The following is a 14,531-nucleotide window of genomic DNA, read 5'->3' on the forward strand; positions in this document are numbered from 1 at the left end:
ATACAGAGCAGCCTGTGTGGCGTGTTTGTATTTAATATTTTTTGCAGTTTAAAGCCTGAGTCATTGAAGGCCAAGTTTGCTGCGTGCGTTATGCTCCTATGCTCCCACCTCACCTCTCCGCTACTGCTGGATCGTGGACAGCAAAAGATGGCACTGGATTCTTGCTGGTTGCTAGGGAAAACTTTTTATTCCTAGGTAGCTAAGGTGAGCTCGGGCTGAGCTGTAGCAGTGCAATTGCTGCCCATGTCTAGGCTATGCGGAGTAGATTTAGCGTCTCCATCTAGTTCTCAGTGGACAGGAGGCTGTTGTGAACAGCCTGCTATGGTGTTCACAGCACAGAGTATGGGTTGGCCATGACACGAATCCTGCCCTCCAAGACAAAATTAAAGCGTGCAGTTGGCGATTATAAACTCTCTTGTATTGCTTTTATGGATGCCTCAGGTCAAACTTGCCAGTCTAGCTCTTCTAACCAGAGTAAATTCTGTAAATGTGTTTTGCTTCACCATCTGTCACTGTCCAGTTTCAGTGTAGCAGAATCCTAACCATAATTCCTAAAAGTCTTGAAAATGCCTGTGTGTGCAAGGAAAAAGCAAATTATGCATGAAATGTGTAGTGTTGCTGTGTTTGAACAATGCAATCTGTAGGTGGCTAAAGGGCTAACTAAATTGCAGGCGTAATGAAAGCTCTGTGGTATTTAGTATATGTTCTGTCAGCATTAAACAGTCACCTTGTAAATATATGTTAATTCTGAAGGTGTAACTGACCTTTTTAATATTAATTGAAATGTCTCATGTTTAGAGGTTGGAGCTATCCTAGAAGAGACAGAAGCCTGTGACTGGTGGAGCCTGGGTGCCATTCTTTTTGAACTGCTCACAGGGAAGGTAGGGGACAAGCTGCATTATAAAACAGGCATGCTGGCCAATAGTTTCTCACAAGTGGTTTGCCCAGTTTTGATTTTCTTCTTTCTTGTACGCAGATGTATGTCTTTGTATAGCGGAGTATCCTTGATCTGCTATGTCTTCGTGGCCAGAGAAATTAAGCATGCTCAAGCTTCAGAATAACTTCATAAAGTTGCATCAAGTTCAGGACTGAAAAAATAGCCAAAACCAATGCTGTTCTCTCAACCTCAGTAAAATCGAAGCTCTCTGATATCCCTCCTGAACATTTAATACTTTTTTTGCCCTGACAGATATCTTTGTTTCAGCACTATTCTCTGGGATAGCCTAAATGTTGTGTGTTGCAGTGACATATTAATTCAAGCCTGAGCAGACTCTCTTGATGGATTGCCTGCACTGGGAGGTCTCACACTGGTGTGGTGATGCAAAATTATCTTACATTGAGACAGGAAGATACCAGCACCTCTAAGGAATGCTGATTTCAGTATGTGAAGACAGGGTGCTCAGCCAAATTGAAAAATAGTGGCTATTTGGCAGTTCCATGTGAAGAAAGCGAAGTTCACCAAACTCCAAAACTTTTCAAGTTTGAGCAATAGAGAAAGAGCATTATGATGTAAATGTTCTAATGGCAAATCTCTAGGGGTACTTCAGTATCTGTAGTGGTTCCCTTCAGAACCAATATTTCAAACTAGGAAGCACTGACATTTTAGCCGTGTGTGTTAACTGACATGTATACTAGAAGATAATCCAGCACTACATTTTTTTGAGTTAATAAATGTATCTGACTTTTTTTCCAGACCCTGGTCGAGTGCCATCCATCAGGAATAAACACTCATACTTCTTTAAGTATACCAGACCATGTATCAAAGGAAGCCAGGTCGCTGATTCAGCAGGTGACTGCGGGGGAAAAGTTATTTTCTATGGGTACATGTGCAGTCTAGATGAATACTTATATACCTGAGCTGTTCTTGTGGAAATTATTGTAAAAAGAAAAAGCTGCTGATAGGAATGTGGATGGGTCTTTTGTCAGCAACTGATGATTTTTGCCTGACTGGTTTGTTGCATCTGGAAACTAGACTTCTGCTTCCTGGTGCTTCACAGAAGCATAAAAACAGAGTGCTCTGCTGTTTCTCCAAAAAACAAGTTTGGTCAATATTGGGTGCTTTGGCAACACCTATTGGTGATACGTGGCCATTTTAGGAATTCTGTCCTAGCTGTTATTGGAAATGTTTGTGATGAAGTGAATTAAACTCGAAAATATTGAAGCCAATCAAACAAGATGGCTCAAAGTGCCATGAAACTCGTAAGACAATGATTTGAAGTGTCAACCACTTGTTGAAAATCGAGTTGAAAATTTGCTGTGCTTCAGGAAATCCTGGGTGAAGGACTTCCAAATGTGAATAGTCTGACTTCTGTAAGAGGAAGATAACTGTTAGGTTAGGCAAAAAGCTAAATGGGAAACTTTAAAATACAGACAAACTTCCAGAGTGCTATACCACATATTTTCAAACTAATTAGATTTAAATTGTCACAACTGAGGAAAATAAATAACTTGTCTGTGTAGAGTCTTGAATTTCAGGTAACACTGTCTTCCTTCCTGTAGTTAATTTTGACCTATCTGTGCAAGTGGGGCCTGGATCAGACCTATTCCATTTGAGCTGAGTAAATAATAGGCGTAAGCTGTGGTGTTCAGCTTTGAGTGGAGAGTATCTGGCTAGTGAATATGTACAAAATGACATCTCTTAAATGAAGATCTGAACGGAAAAAAATAGTTTCTGAAGAAAATGAAGGAAGGACTTTTTGAATATTCAGCAAGTCAAAAGCCCTAGTGACTGTTAGTGCACTGCACTGTTAGTGTTGAATGATGAGTGGACAGGCAACCCGAAGTTTGAACCTCCAGATTTGAAAGTGCTTTCACATGCATTTCTGTGTTTCTGGCAAGGATAGGAAGGGGAGTGATGAAAGAAAAATCCCATTTTTGTTGAACCTGCATTTATTTTGTTAGATGGTGGCAAACTTTTGCCCTCACCTACAAGTGCAGCGTGACCTAAATGGATAAAGAAAAGCAATACCAGCTCAATGAAGGGAATTCTTCCCTTCTACTACTGAAAATGAAGACAAACAAAGTCATCCAGTTCACTTTTCCCTGCCAATACAGGATTGTTCTGTGCAGACTAATGTGTTGCCTGCTTTCATATATGCCAAAGAGTGGCTTTTTTGCCACTTGGAATGTAAGTGGAAGAGATACATCTGTCACTTTCAGATATATTGCAAGACCATAATCTGTTCAGAGGACAGTCGCCCTAGTTGCCTGTTAGGTTAAGCCTTCTGATGCAGGCTGGTGACGTGTCAGGTGGAGGTTCAGCTCTATGAGCTAGTAAATCACATTTTTGTTGTGTGACTATCCAAGGAAGCTGCCATTCATTTGTTGAGGAAGCCTTGTCAGGAAAAGGAAGAAAGCTCTCTTGGCATGGATAGCAATTTGTCACTGCGACTTTCCTTCCCTACACTGCCAAGGTCAAAGCATCACAGAATAACTCTCTGGGCTGAGTGTTCAGCTACACAGAGTTACAGTTCAGCAGAAGGCAGAGGGACAGTGGCAGCTTGTGCTGTCTTGTGGAAGATCTCAGAGCAGCACCATTCACTGTCACCAAGTTACCTTTACTATGTGACATTACAATTGCAAATAGCAAAGCTATCTTAGAATGTGTAAATTCATGTGTTTATTGAAGTAGACTCACTTAGATGTTGAGTGCATAAAGATATGAGTACATGTTGTTCCAGGAGACAACTGGGAGAAGTTATCCTATTAGCTATTGCAGAAAGAGCAAGAAAGAAATCGTGCCTTTGTACTCAGTGTAATTGAATAGAGGATAAACAATTCTCTGGAAGTGCAAAATATTTTTGTGTGTCTTTATTAATATCTTCAGAGTGTTACCTTTGCATTCCCTTTTATGTGGATTGATATCTTTAAACAGATGTAAATATTGTGATTTCCTTTGCACATGAATTCAGCATGTGATGTACAACTAGAAAGGGAATGAGGTGCTGAATCTCAGGAAATTTCCATGGAGCCCTTATGCTGTTGTTTTGTTTGTTTTGTTTTCTTTTTTAACCGCTGGGATTTTGATTATTCAATCTTAATGCATTTGTAGAACTCTTCAAAACTTTTTTTTATTTTATTTTATTTAAAGAAACAGAGACCTGACTGCCATATTTTAGGAACAACTGGCAACTCATGAAATGGAAAGTTACAGACCAGCGTCCCTGATGTAGCCTTATTGCAGTGGTGTGAGCAAAGGTTAACATGAAGCAAATGCAGTGGCCAGAGTTCTACAGATGTAGGCTCTGGCTGCTGTTCTCTTTTTGAAAACGAGGTTATGCTTAAAATGAAGTCCCAGTGTACAGTGCTTCAGGGTATTGCATGCTGTGATCAGTACTCTCTGAAGACTGTATCACTGAGACTCAAGGAAAAGAGAGTCTTCCATTTACTGCATTTTAGGAATTTCAAGTATGCTTCACACTCTTGAAAGTAACTCAAAGAGCAGGAAAACGGTGGGATATCCTTTACCTTAGACCTTTACCGAACTTTTAAGCTGTTGTTTCTGTTCTTACTCACTGAATCATATATATATATATATTTTTTTTTTTATATCAAGCTTTTGCAGTTTAATCCTGCGGAGCGTCTTGGTGCTGGCGTTGCTGGTGTTGAAGACATCAAATCCCATCCATTTTTTGCCCTCATAGAATGGGCAGATCTGGTGAAATGAGAGATGCGCTCGCCCTCGGAACAAACTCAGGTCAAGTGGACAATTTTCTCTGGCACAGAACAACACCAACTTTCTTCCTTCGGGTGTCCCAAATCCTTGGACGTTCTAACTGAAGGACGCTGGACCAATCATGCCAAAAGCAAACACTTTTAACAGGACTCACCATTGTGCAGGGTGCTAGCTTGTTTTTACGGCAACTGGCTGCTATGTGTGTGTAAGTCTTTTCACCAAAGGGTGATTTGTGATGAAACTGCTGCCTAGCATGCTTCACGCTGCCAGACTGTCAACGAAGTGACAGTGCCCTCCTGGTGCTTTGTCTGGTGATGGAAGCGTCTGTAGAGTGTGCCAGTTGAAAATATCTTTTATACTGTATGTCAGTAGACCATTTCCCTATGCTAAGTGCAGCTGGAGGAGGGAGGGGAACAAATAATTTATTAATGGTATATGCTGAATGAAATACTAAAATGCTTTCTGCAAAACTTGACACATTAAAAATAGTATATCCATTAAAAAGTAAGAAAGCTGTTGCATAATACTGTGGAATGTGTCTTGAAAATGGCATATCACTTCAAATAGTGGAAAGAGCATATAAAAGGCAAATAATGCTGTCAAATGTTGTACTTTGTTGGCTGGCACTGTCTGTTTAAAACTCTTGACTCTGTTATATTTGATGAGCTACGTGTTAACGTCACTACCGAAAGGGAGACCTTTCCCTCAGCCAGATAAACACTGCTTTTGCAACTTGATAAGGAGCAAGAAGACACAGTGCTAAATAAATGTATAGATTACAAAAGGAAAAGCTCTTCTCTTTGTCATTGTAGCCACTACTTAGCACTTAATGAACTTCACTTCCTCTAAGTGTCCTATTTTTAACTATTTCTTCAGGAAAAACCCTTTCTTCTTGTTTTCTGCTTGAGGAAGCTTCTGAACTTTCTATTTGTTAATGATCTGAATAAATCAAAGAAAGCCTTCACCCACTCTGCTGCTCGAGCAGGAAGGAGCCTGGGCTTTGCTCGCACTGAGTGACTTGGTGTCATCTCTGAGCAAACCCTGGAGCGAGCCAGCTAGCTGACCTGTTTGCTTGTTGGTAAGGTCCAGAGAATGGGAGAAGGACACAAGGGATGCAGAATATTGTGCTGTGGTTGCTGCTAATCAGCCATGCATGTACAGGTTCCCGATGTACAAACACTGCACACTGTAATGTTGTACAGATTATGGATCTGTGTTCTTTTCTAAATGTTCCCTTTGCTCTCTCTCTGTTGTTTGTTTTTTTTTTTTTACAAAAAAAACAACAAAACTTCTCCCCAGCTTTATCCGGAGAACAAAGACCAGACTCCTTTGGGAAAATGAGGTGACAGCAATGATTTTTGAATTGACTTTTTTTGGGGGGGGGGGAAGTTGTATCCTTCCATTTGTATTTTAGCAGCGTGTTTTATGAGCATTCCCCAAAGTGCATCTGCACAGTCTCCATCTGTTAGACACCAGGTTGGTGTATTGAAATAAAGTGGAAAAGGAAAATGCTTCACTTAAACAAAGGAAATCTGGAAACTTTTTTTTTCCTTTTAAAATTATTCCACTCCCCTCTTTTTTTGTTTCTTCCCTTTCTTGTGATCACCAGGCCAGCAGAGGGGCTGTAACAACACTGCAGGTTGTAACCAGGTCATTGGTATCACCGCCTACGGAGCACTGTCCAAGATTACATCACTCTCAGAAACTGTGCTTCAACCTACCACCCTCTGGCTTCATAACAGGAACTCCCTCAGGTGAGCCACAGGAACGACTTCCTGCGCCGACAGGGTAGGAAATCTCTAATGCAGAATCCGAGCTGATGCAGAGCTTCCTTCCAGTGCTGCCCCGGCTGTGACTCTGGAGGGCTCATTGCTCAGGGGAGGCCTCCATCCCTCTGCCACCTGCCTCCATCCCGGCAGCTCTGCCTGCTGGTACCACCCCGTCGTATTGTCGGTTCCATTCGCCTGTCCCACTGTGTTTGCCTGGCAATAACTGTTTTTAAAAAAAAAAAAGTAAAGGGTTTTTCCATGTTAACTTAAAACATTTTCTTGTTCAGATTGTGCCAGTGTTGGTTATAGGTGAAAGCAGTGTGAGCAAGCACAGCAGGACAAGCAGCAGAAGGAAAACGCTCCTCTAGCAGGAACCAAACAACCGGTGATTCTCACTGATTTGGTTTTAGTAATGACACAATGAAATATTTCTTTTTCAAGTGCAGCGTTGAGTTATGAGGAAGTGTAGATGAGAAGGAACAGGACATTTGATAGGACAGTTTGCTGTAACTGCGCCTTTGCGATGCTGCTGTTATTCATAACTTTACCACAGCTTCAGATAATGATTTTGCTAAAGAAAGCACAATCTGGAGCTAATGGCACATGAAAAATCTTGGTTTTATATACAGATAGATAGGTGGTGGATTCTATTTATTTGTTGATATTTACATATTATATTTCCTTTGTACCTAATCAATGGCTTAAATGACTTGGGAAAATATTCTGTGTTATCTTCTCTCTGGTTCTTGTTATGAGGCCCTGTGGTGCACATCTCTGTTTTGCTGACTGCTGAGGAATGCAGCATCCATTCCACCTTCTGTTACACCTAACAGCTGATAGCAAAGTAAACCTGCCAGTTTGTTCACAGAAATTCCTGTGAGATGATGTCGTACAGTAAAATAGACATAGATTTTCCTCATCTATACAGGCAAAGCAGATGACGGGCTTTGGATGTCTGGAAGTGATAATTCCTTGCACCCCATTGAACCACTCCATTATGTTTTCGTCTCCTACTGAAAAAACCTCAAAGAGAAAATATATGAAGTGACCTTCTCTTTCTTTTTGGTTTTCTGTGACCTCCTCCTTTTTTCTGATCACTCCGTCTCCAGCCTCTTGTTCACTGACCTTCTTTGACCTTCTAAGACCATCTTTTCTCTGACCTTTTCCTCTCCCCTCTGCTCCTGTCTTCACTTTTAAATCTCTTCCCTGCTCTTCTTGACTGTCTGCAGCCTGCTGTCACCTTTTTTTTGACCCTCCTTGACCTTCTCTGCTTTTCTTGGATCTTCTCTGACCTTCTCTTGTCTTCTTGGGCTGCTTCCTTCTCACCTCCTCTTCTTGATCTTCTCTCTGTCCTTCTCTGGTTGTCTGCTCGTCTCTGACCTTCTTTTTCCCTGTATTGTCCAATGTTCTCTTTGCGGACTTCTGACACCCATGAGTATCTTTCCTTGGACCATCCCTTCTCCCATTTTCATTTTTAAACACCTTTATCTTTGCTCTGCTCATCTCTGCTCTGCTCTTCTGACAGACCCTGGCCTGCTTTGACATCCTCTGAGTGCTCATGGTCCCCTTTCCACCTTCTTTCCCCCTTCTTTGAGCTTTTTCAACATTCTTTGAGCTTCTCTTGATCTTTGACCTTTGGCATTGAGCTGAGTTGCTGCGAAGCACAGCAGAGCCCCCTCAAAACATGAGGGAGAAACTGCCTCTCATGAAATGTAGGGGATGTAACACTGTTTGCTTTATATGGCTGTATTCACAGCTTCTGTGCTTGTTGCCTAGCTCCTCTATCTCCTGTGAAAATCACCTCTCAGACAGCAGTTATTGTCATGCTGACTCCCTGCACCCCTTTGGGATGCTGAGTTGGCAGGGTTAGCTGCTCTGGAACATCGACTCGGCTCTTTTCTCCATTTCTAAACCTGTTCCTTGGTGCGTCCCCGCAGAGAAGGGCAGCGGGATGAAGAAGGCTGGGAGGTCAGCCTGCTCTAAATGAAGCACTCAGCATAACAACGCACAGGGAAGTGCGAAGTAAACCTCTGAGGGCTTTTTTTGAGTGTGGTGTCATTTGTTTTTTTCAAGGACACTAAGTAGGAAGCCGGAGAAACAGAAACTTCCTCTCTGGTGAGATTTATGGCAGTGATTTAAGCAATAAAATGAAAAAGTGCACTTGTTGATTTCTTGGCATCTCTGCTCTCCACGTGGATTTTGCTGTGAGGTGAATGCAGCCCTTTCTGGGCCGTTGTTTGGGCCATGTCTTCCACCAAATGTGGGGGCCTGGTGCAGCTCTGCTGCAGAGGGAAGCTTTGGGGAGGGGGAGCAGAGCCAGCTCCTGGAAGAAGAATGGTGCCTGCTCAAAGGGGCCATGCAGCTGCTACTGGCTGCAGTGTCACACTGGCAGCACGAAGCCCTCTCTTACACTATTGGACCACCTGCAAGAGTGGAGCTGGGGAGCCCAGACCCAAATGTGGGGCATCCCCAAGAAAAGCCTCAATTCTGGTGGATGGAGGAAGTGGTGGATTTGGTCCAACCTGCTAGTGCTGTGCAGTGAAATCCCTTGCACTGCTGCTGTGGGCCAGAAGAAGTGAACCTAGGCACAGCAGGGAATTGTCCAGCCTTCCAGCAGCAGGCTATAGCTCCATGTGCTGCCACAATGGGACCTCGTGGCTTCTTGGCAGACTGAAGCTCTCCTCCTCCAAAGGCAGCTCTGTCTCCATCTTCTTGGCCCAGGGACCTGTCAGGAGGGATTAGAGCTGCTGCCGGAAAGCTGTGGTGGCACCATGATGGGCAGGAGGGCTGGAGATGTGCACACTGCTGGGCAGCAGGGAATTGGCAACCTCTTGGGAAGGCTGCAGGCAGGTGCCTTGATGCTTTGCGAGATCCCAAGTTTGGCAAGTCTGGGAAACGTCCTTCTGGGGGCAATACTGTAGGCAAGCCGATTGGCAAGTGGCAAAGTGGAATAAAGATGGGCCAGCCAGGGAAGGAGCAGATGTTGATCAGCAGTCCTCTGCAAAGCCTTGCTAGCCTTGTTCTGCTCTGCCCTGGAGACAGCTGTTGTGCCTCAGTGTCATCTCACCGCAGGAGCTGTGTGGTGGCAAAGGACAAAGCCACAAACCAAAATAGGTTCAATGTAGCTGGACAAAAGGAGTGTCTCTGCTGGCTGCATTACCTGATGACTCCTCCTGTGCTGCAGGGATGGAGGCTGAAGGGGCAGCTGGAGATAGTGGGAGGCATCCCTGGAGCCTCACCAGCATAATGTGAGGTGAAGAAGAATAAGCTCTGGTTTTATTCTGATCACTTGCTTAGTAGTTTTCCCCTCCCAGCTAAACTCCTCTGTGCCCTATTCTGCTGGTTTCTCACACCCCTGAGCCATTTATCTCTAGGGTATTGTCTAGATTTGCCCAGCTGCCTCTGTTCATCTCCTGCATTGGCCACAGATTTTCTTGCTCTTTTTGTGCCTCTGCTTCTGATATGCTGTCCTAAAGTGCTGGGACCTGGAAGTGGATTATTAGATGCAGCTGTTATACCCATGTAACGATGAAAACAGAGAGGATTGCTCCCACAGAATGAAAGTGCTGGGCTTGTAAAAGGGCTAGGAAATAGCTTACCCCAGAAGCATGTGAGTAATGAAAGTTTTATGGTGCCCAGCACAGTGGTGGAACAGCAGAGAAGAAGCTTCCATGAGAGAGGACAGCGCTGCACTGTGATTTAGGGCCTTCTGCTGGCTGGCTGCACTCTGCCTGCGGTCCTGTTTGAGCACTGTGCTCTGACATTTGCATGCTCATAAGCTTCCTTTACGAACCAGGCATGGAGAAGATCAGGAGCCAAGTGGTGTATATCCTTTCTCCAGGCTTTTTTTAACCTTCTTCCCTACTGCTCTGCCTCCTTCATTTCCAGCCCCAGCCCTGGTTTGATCTCAAGAGAAGTCCTCTGAGCCCAGACCATGGTGCCCCAGAGTGGCCTGCAAGCCAAGCAAACGTGAGCTCTTCAATCCTGAACGGAATGGCCCCTCAGAATCATGGAATATCCTGAGTTGGAAGGGACTCACGAGGAACATCAAACACATCTCTGGGATTCACACAGCACTGCTCAACTTTTAAACCCTGTGTCTGAGTGCTGTTCAAACAGCTCCGTTCCATGCCCACCGCCCTGTGGTGCAGGCCCTGTCCCTCACCCCGAGCTGCCCTCCCCTGACGCAGCTCCATGCCGTTCCCTCAGCCTTGTCGCTGTCACACAGAGCAGAGCTCAGCGCTGCCCTCCGCTCCCTGTGAGGAGCTGCAGCCGCCATCAGGCCTCCCCTCAGCTCCTCTGCTCTGGGCTGAGCAAACCAGGGACCTCATCCGCTTTCACACACCTTGCCTTCCAGGCCCTTCACTATCTTTGTTACACTGCTGCAGGGTAATGCAGCTCACAGTGTGAAATCCCAGCCCTCTTCACATTGCTGGGAGTTTTCACTGGGTCAGGAGTTTGCCCTTGATTTAGAAGCCAAGTTCTTGAAAAGAGGTATAGAGATTATATTTGCTTTCCAGCTTTAGGGATACACAGCCCAGAGAAATAAGCCGAAGCGTTCTCTGAAGGGTGCAGTTAGCATGGCACTCGGCTGCTGCCCCTGGACTGGGCTGAACTCTTCTACCCCAGCCCAAGGTGGAGCCGTGTGGCGATGGCAGGAGCTGGGACCGGCTATGGGCCCTCTAAGAGGACAGGTGCCGGTGTCTGGCCTGAGCTGTGAGGATGAGAGGCTGCCATAACAGTACTGCTCCTTTCCCTTCGGGGGACCAAAGAGAGTGGGGCAGAGAAAGGCTGGCGTCTGCTTTCCTTGTTATTTCTATTCATAAATAATCCCTTGTACTTGCACCCTGGACTCTGACAGCACTGAGAATGCACAAGGTTGGTGGTTTTTTTTTTTCCTCCTCCGAAAGTTATTCATTTGGCTAGCCCTTAAACAATAGGTTTTTGTCTAAATCGTCACCAGTGAGACTGTCAGGAGAGGCCCCTTCTCCCCCTCCTGCTCTCCTCCTTTTGTCTCCAGTCGAGGGGTCGGGATTCGCAGCCAAATGGAGGCGGTGGCCGCTTTTCCAGGCCCCAGATGCCAGCGCGTGGCAGCATCTGGCTGCTTGGCAGGCGTGGGGCAGCTGCCTGGCCTGGCCCTGCTGCCATGGCTGCTGTGGGCATGAGGGCTCCAACGGGGGGTTTGGGTGGCAACAACGCCTCCAAAGGGTCCGGGATCATCCGGCCGCCGTTGGACTCCCGGCCCTGCTTTTTGTCCTGCTCCACGGTGTCTCGTGTAACCTTACCTCCTTGTGCTGAGAGCGTTTCGGGTGCCTTAAGGCATGGAGCTCTTTGAAAGAGAAATACAAATCACTAGAAATGTAGAGATAAAACCCTCTCCTTGGAGGCCATGTGTTTGGCATGGGAAACGCATGATAACAGCTTGCTTTAGAAAGGTGACATTTCCACTGAAGGCTGAATAATAAAAAATGCATTCTAAAAGCTGAGCTTTCCTCTGTCTTCTGATATATTAGACTTTTGTAATGAAGACAGCTTCTGGGACCGGGGAATGCGCCGCTTACTTGAAATACATGTATGGGAGCTCTCCCTAGCCCTAATGGGTGTCACAAGTGGCTCGGGCTGCATTAATGTGGTGAGCTCTATTAAAGGGATTGTCGGGAGCTGTTCGCAAGCCGTGAATCAAAGCCGCCTTTCCCCAACTTTGTTTTAGCTCTGGCTCGCACGTGTAGGCAGACTTGCCTAAGGTTAAGTCTCTTTTAATATGAAAATGCATAGAAATATTCTGATATGATTTTTTTTCCCCCCTTTTAATTCAGAACATGCCGGTGAAGGACTCCAGAGGGATGGGGAAGGAGGAGGCAGCTGAAAGAGGCTCTGAGGGTCGCATGGAGTCTGCACTGCAGTGTTCTCGCAGGGAACCTTTCTGCTGACAGGCAGCTGCTCGGCTCTGCAGCCGCACAGTACGTGCCGCGCGCACGCACAAATGCCGGGACCGTGTTGACAAATGCCTCCTCAGTGCAAGATAGTTAAACCTGCTTGTTTAATCATTGGTGTTGTTTCATCCAGGGCTCTGAAACAATTACGCTGCTGCTTCACAATGTGATGCGTATGAAAGATGCAAATGTGAGACTTTCATGATGCCATTTAATTCAAAGACTTGTAGAGATGTACTACTATGGTTATTATTATTATTTTTTAATATATATATATATATTTTTTCTTTCCCTAGAAATAGTATTATTTGTTGTTTGTGCAATAAAACCCTGGCAGCTTGGCTTTACCATGTTGCTCTCAGGTCTCCTTGCAGAGCAGAGATCCCACGATGTGCCCCTGCACCGGTACGGCCCCATACATGGTCCCCACACAGCACGTGCACAGAGGCACGTGAGGATGTGTGTGTGTTTTCTGCTGGCTTTTCTGGCACCGAGGTGTGGAACTCGTGCTACTGGTCCCCTCCTGTCCATAGCTTGGGGTGGCTTTTTGACCTCCCTTCGTTTTCACAACAATATCTGCCTTCATGCCAGTATATTAGCTAGTCACATTGTTGGCCTCATCTTTGGAAATATAGTGTCTAAAATTAAAGATTTGCTTCTGTTTTGGAAATTTTGAAATGACCTTTGTCACTTAAATAGAGAGAAAGTGTTGCAAGTCAGGGCTTCTTTCACGCTGTCAATAGGAAACAAAGTGGAGGTGCCTTCTGAGACTTCCTGCAGACCCTCTTCGTTCTGTAGTATCTCAGTGGCCCTTTCAAAGTGCTTTTGGTGTGTGGATAATTTTTTAATCAAAAGGTTTATTTTTGAGGGCTGATCAAAAGAGGATGCTTCACTGAAATGTAAGCTTTTTTTTAGTCAGAAAAAGACTTAAAGCAAAAATGCCACTTCAGGATTTAGAGATGATCACTGCATGCTTGTGTGTCTGTGCCTGAGAGAGACATTTCCTTCAGGAGAGACTCTAAGTGCCGAGGTGCTTGAAAATGTTGGTGACAAGCTGTGTATCCTATAGCTGTACCTACTGATGGATTTGAGCCTGACGGTGCTCCTACTGTTTGAGTTTTTTTGGTTTCCTAGCAGTGAAAGCCAATGCTATCTATCTGTGTGGAATTGAGTTCAATGCCTTTTCAGGGTCTCTTCCAGCTTGGAATGTTCTATGATTCTATAGATTCTCTCTGTGATTCTCTCTGCCATTTTTAAACACTGATGTTGATGTGTGAGGCCAGTTGTGATGAGGATTTGCACATGTGTGGTGCACATTTGTGAAAAATTTTGTCTCCTCGGTAGTGTGATTTTGTTAGCTGCAGCTTGCAGATGAATTCAGGCTCCATTGATGCCAGAGCAAATAGTTACTTTTTTGCACTAGTTTAACCAACATAAATATAAATGTGCATTCTTATGAGTGTGGCCAGCTCTGTCTATAGTCTAGGCCAACCAATTGCATCTGAAACTTTTGGAGAGTGGACAGTTTCCATGTTATTTCAAAATTAATGGCCTCATCCTCTCTCACTATGTATGCTTCTTATGTGCTGATCATGCTGGGATTGGGTACTTCAGTTCCTTCTTTAGGCTCTTGGTTTATACTTCTAATTCCAGTGCCACGCTCACTGTAACATATAAGGTGAACATAATTTATATCCAGCACAACTTTCTCGATCCTCAGTGACGAAGAACTGTGGACAAAACCCCCTGAACTGCTGGTGTTCAGGTGTCTCTCTGATGGGAGCTTCATACATGGGTGTCTGCAGCTGCAAGCTAAACCCCATGTCGATTTCATGCCAAGGGCACCCAGAGGGCTCCACTGAGGTCGCTGCTACTTGCTGCTAGGCTATTTGGAGGTCTGTGAGGTTTTCTAGCAGAGGACAGGGCTTTCCTGCATTTTCCTGAGCATTTTCCTTGGGTGTGTATGGCCATTTTTTATGAAGCAAGATGTATTCTGATTACGTGCCTGTATGCACAATGCTTATGTGTTGCAGCCTTTAATCAGAGCTTGGGCAAATACATCTAAAGAAAACATAAATGTGAACAATGGATTTTTTAGTAATTAAAATCAGTTCCTTGTCTGAAATCTTGATTAATCAACATTAAATATCATAA

At 44.7% G+C, this 14,531-nt stretch overlaps 1 protein-coding gene across 8 annotated transcripts in view; it reads left to right on the forward strand.

The window, feature by feature from the left end:
- The window catches only part of RPS6KC1 (ribosomal protein S6 kinase C1), an 86,530-nt gene extending 78,880 nt beyond the window's left edge, over window positions 1-7,650 (forward strand). For 4 of the 8 annotated variants that reach the window (XM_052680972.1, XM_052680982.1, XM_052680992.1 and 1 more), the window contains 3 exons: window positions 799-881; window positions 1,694-1,789; window positions 4,556-5,465. In XM_052680972.1, coding sequence (XP_052536932.1) covers window positions 799-881; window positions 1,694-1,789; window positions 4,556-4,666 — 290 coding nt within the window. In that variant the 3' untranslated portion in view covers window positions 4,667-5,465. Of the gene's footprint in view, window positions 1-47; window positions 92-798; window positions 882-1,693; window positions 1,790-4,555 lie in introns of those variants that run through there. The other 4 variants (XR_008206234.1, XM_052680964.1, XR_008206238.1 and 1 more) reach the window with 4 other exon arrangements.
- The last annotated feature ends 6,881 nt before the right edge of the window (window positions 7,651-14,531 follow it).

The sequence above is a fragment of the Tympanuchus pallidicinctus genome, unplaced genomic scaffold (genome assembly GCF_026119805.1).
Source record: "Tympanuchus pallidicinctus isolate F22 unplaced genomic scaffold, pur_lepc_1.0 scaffold1, whole genome shotgun sequence".
Classification (NCBI taxonomy): domain Eukaryota; kingdom Metazoa; phylum Chordata; class Aves; order Galliformes; family Phasianidae; genus Tympanuchus; species Tympanuchus pallidicinctus.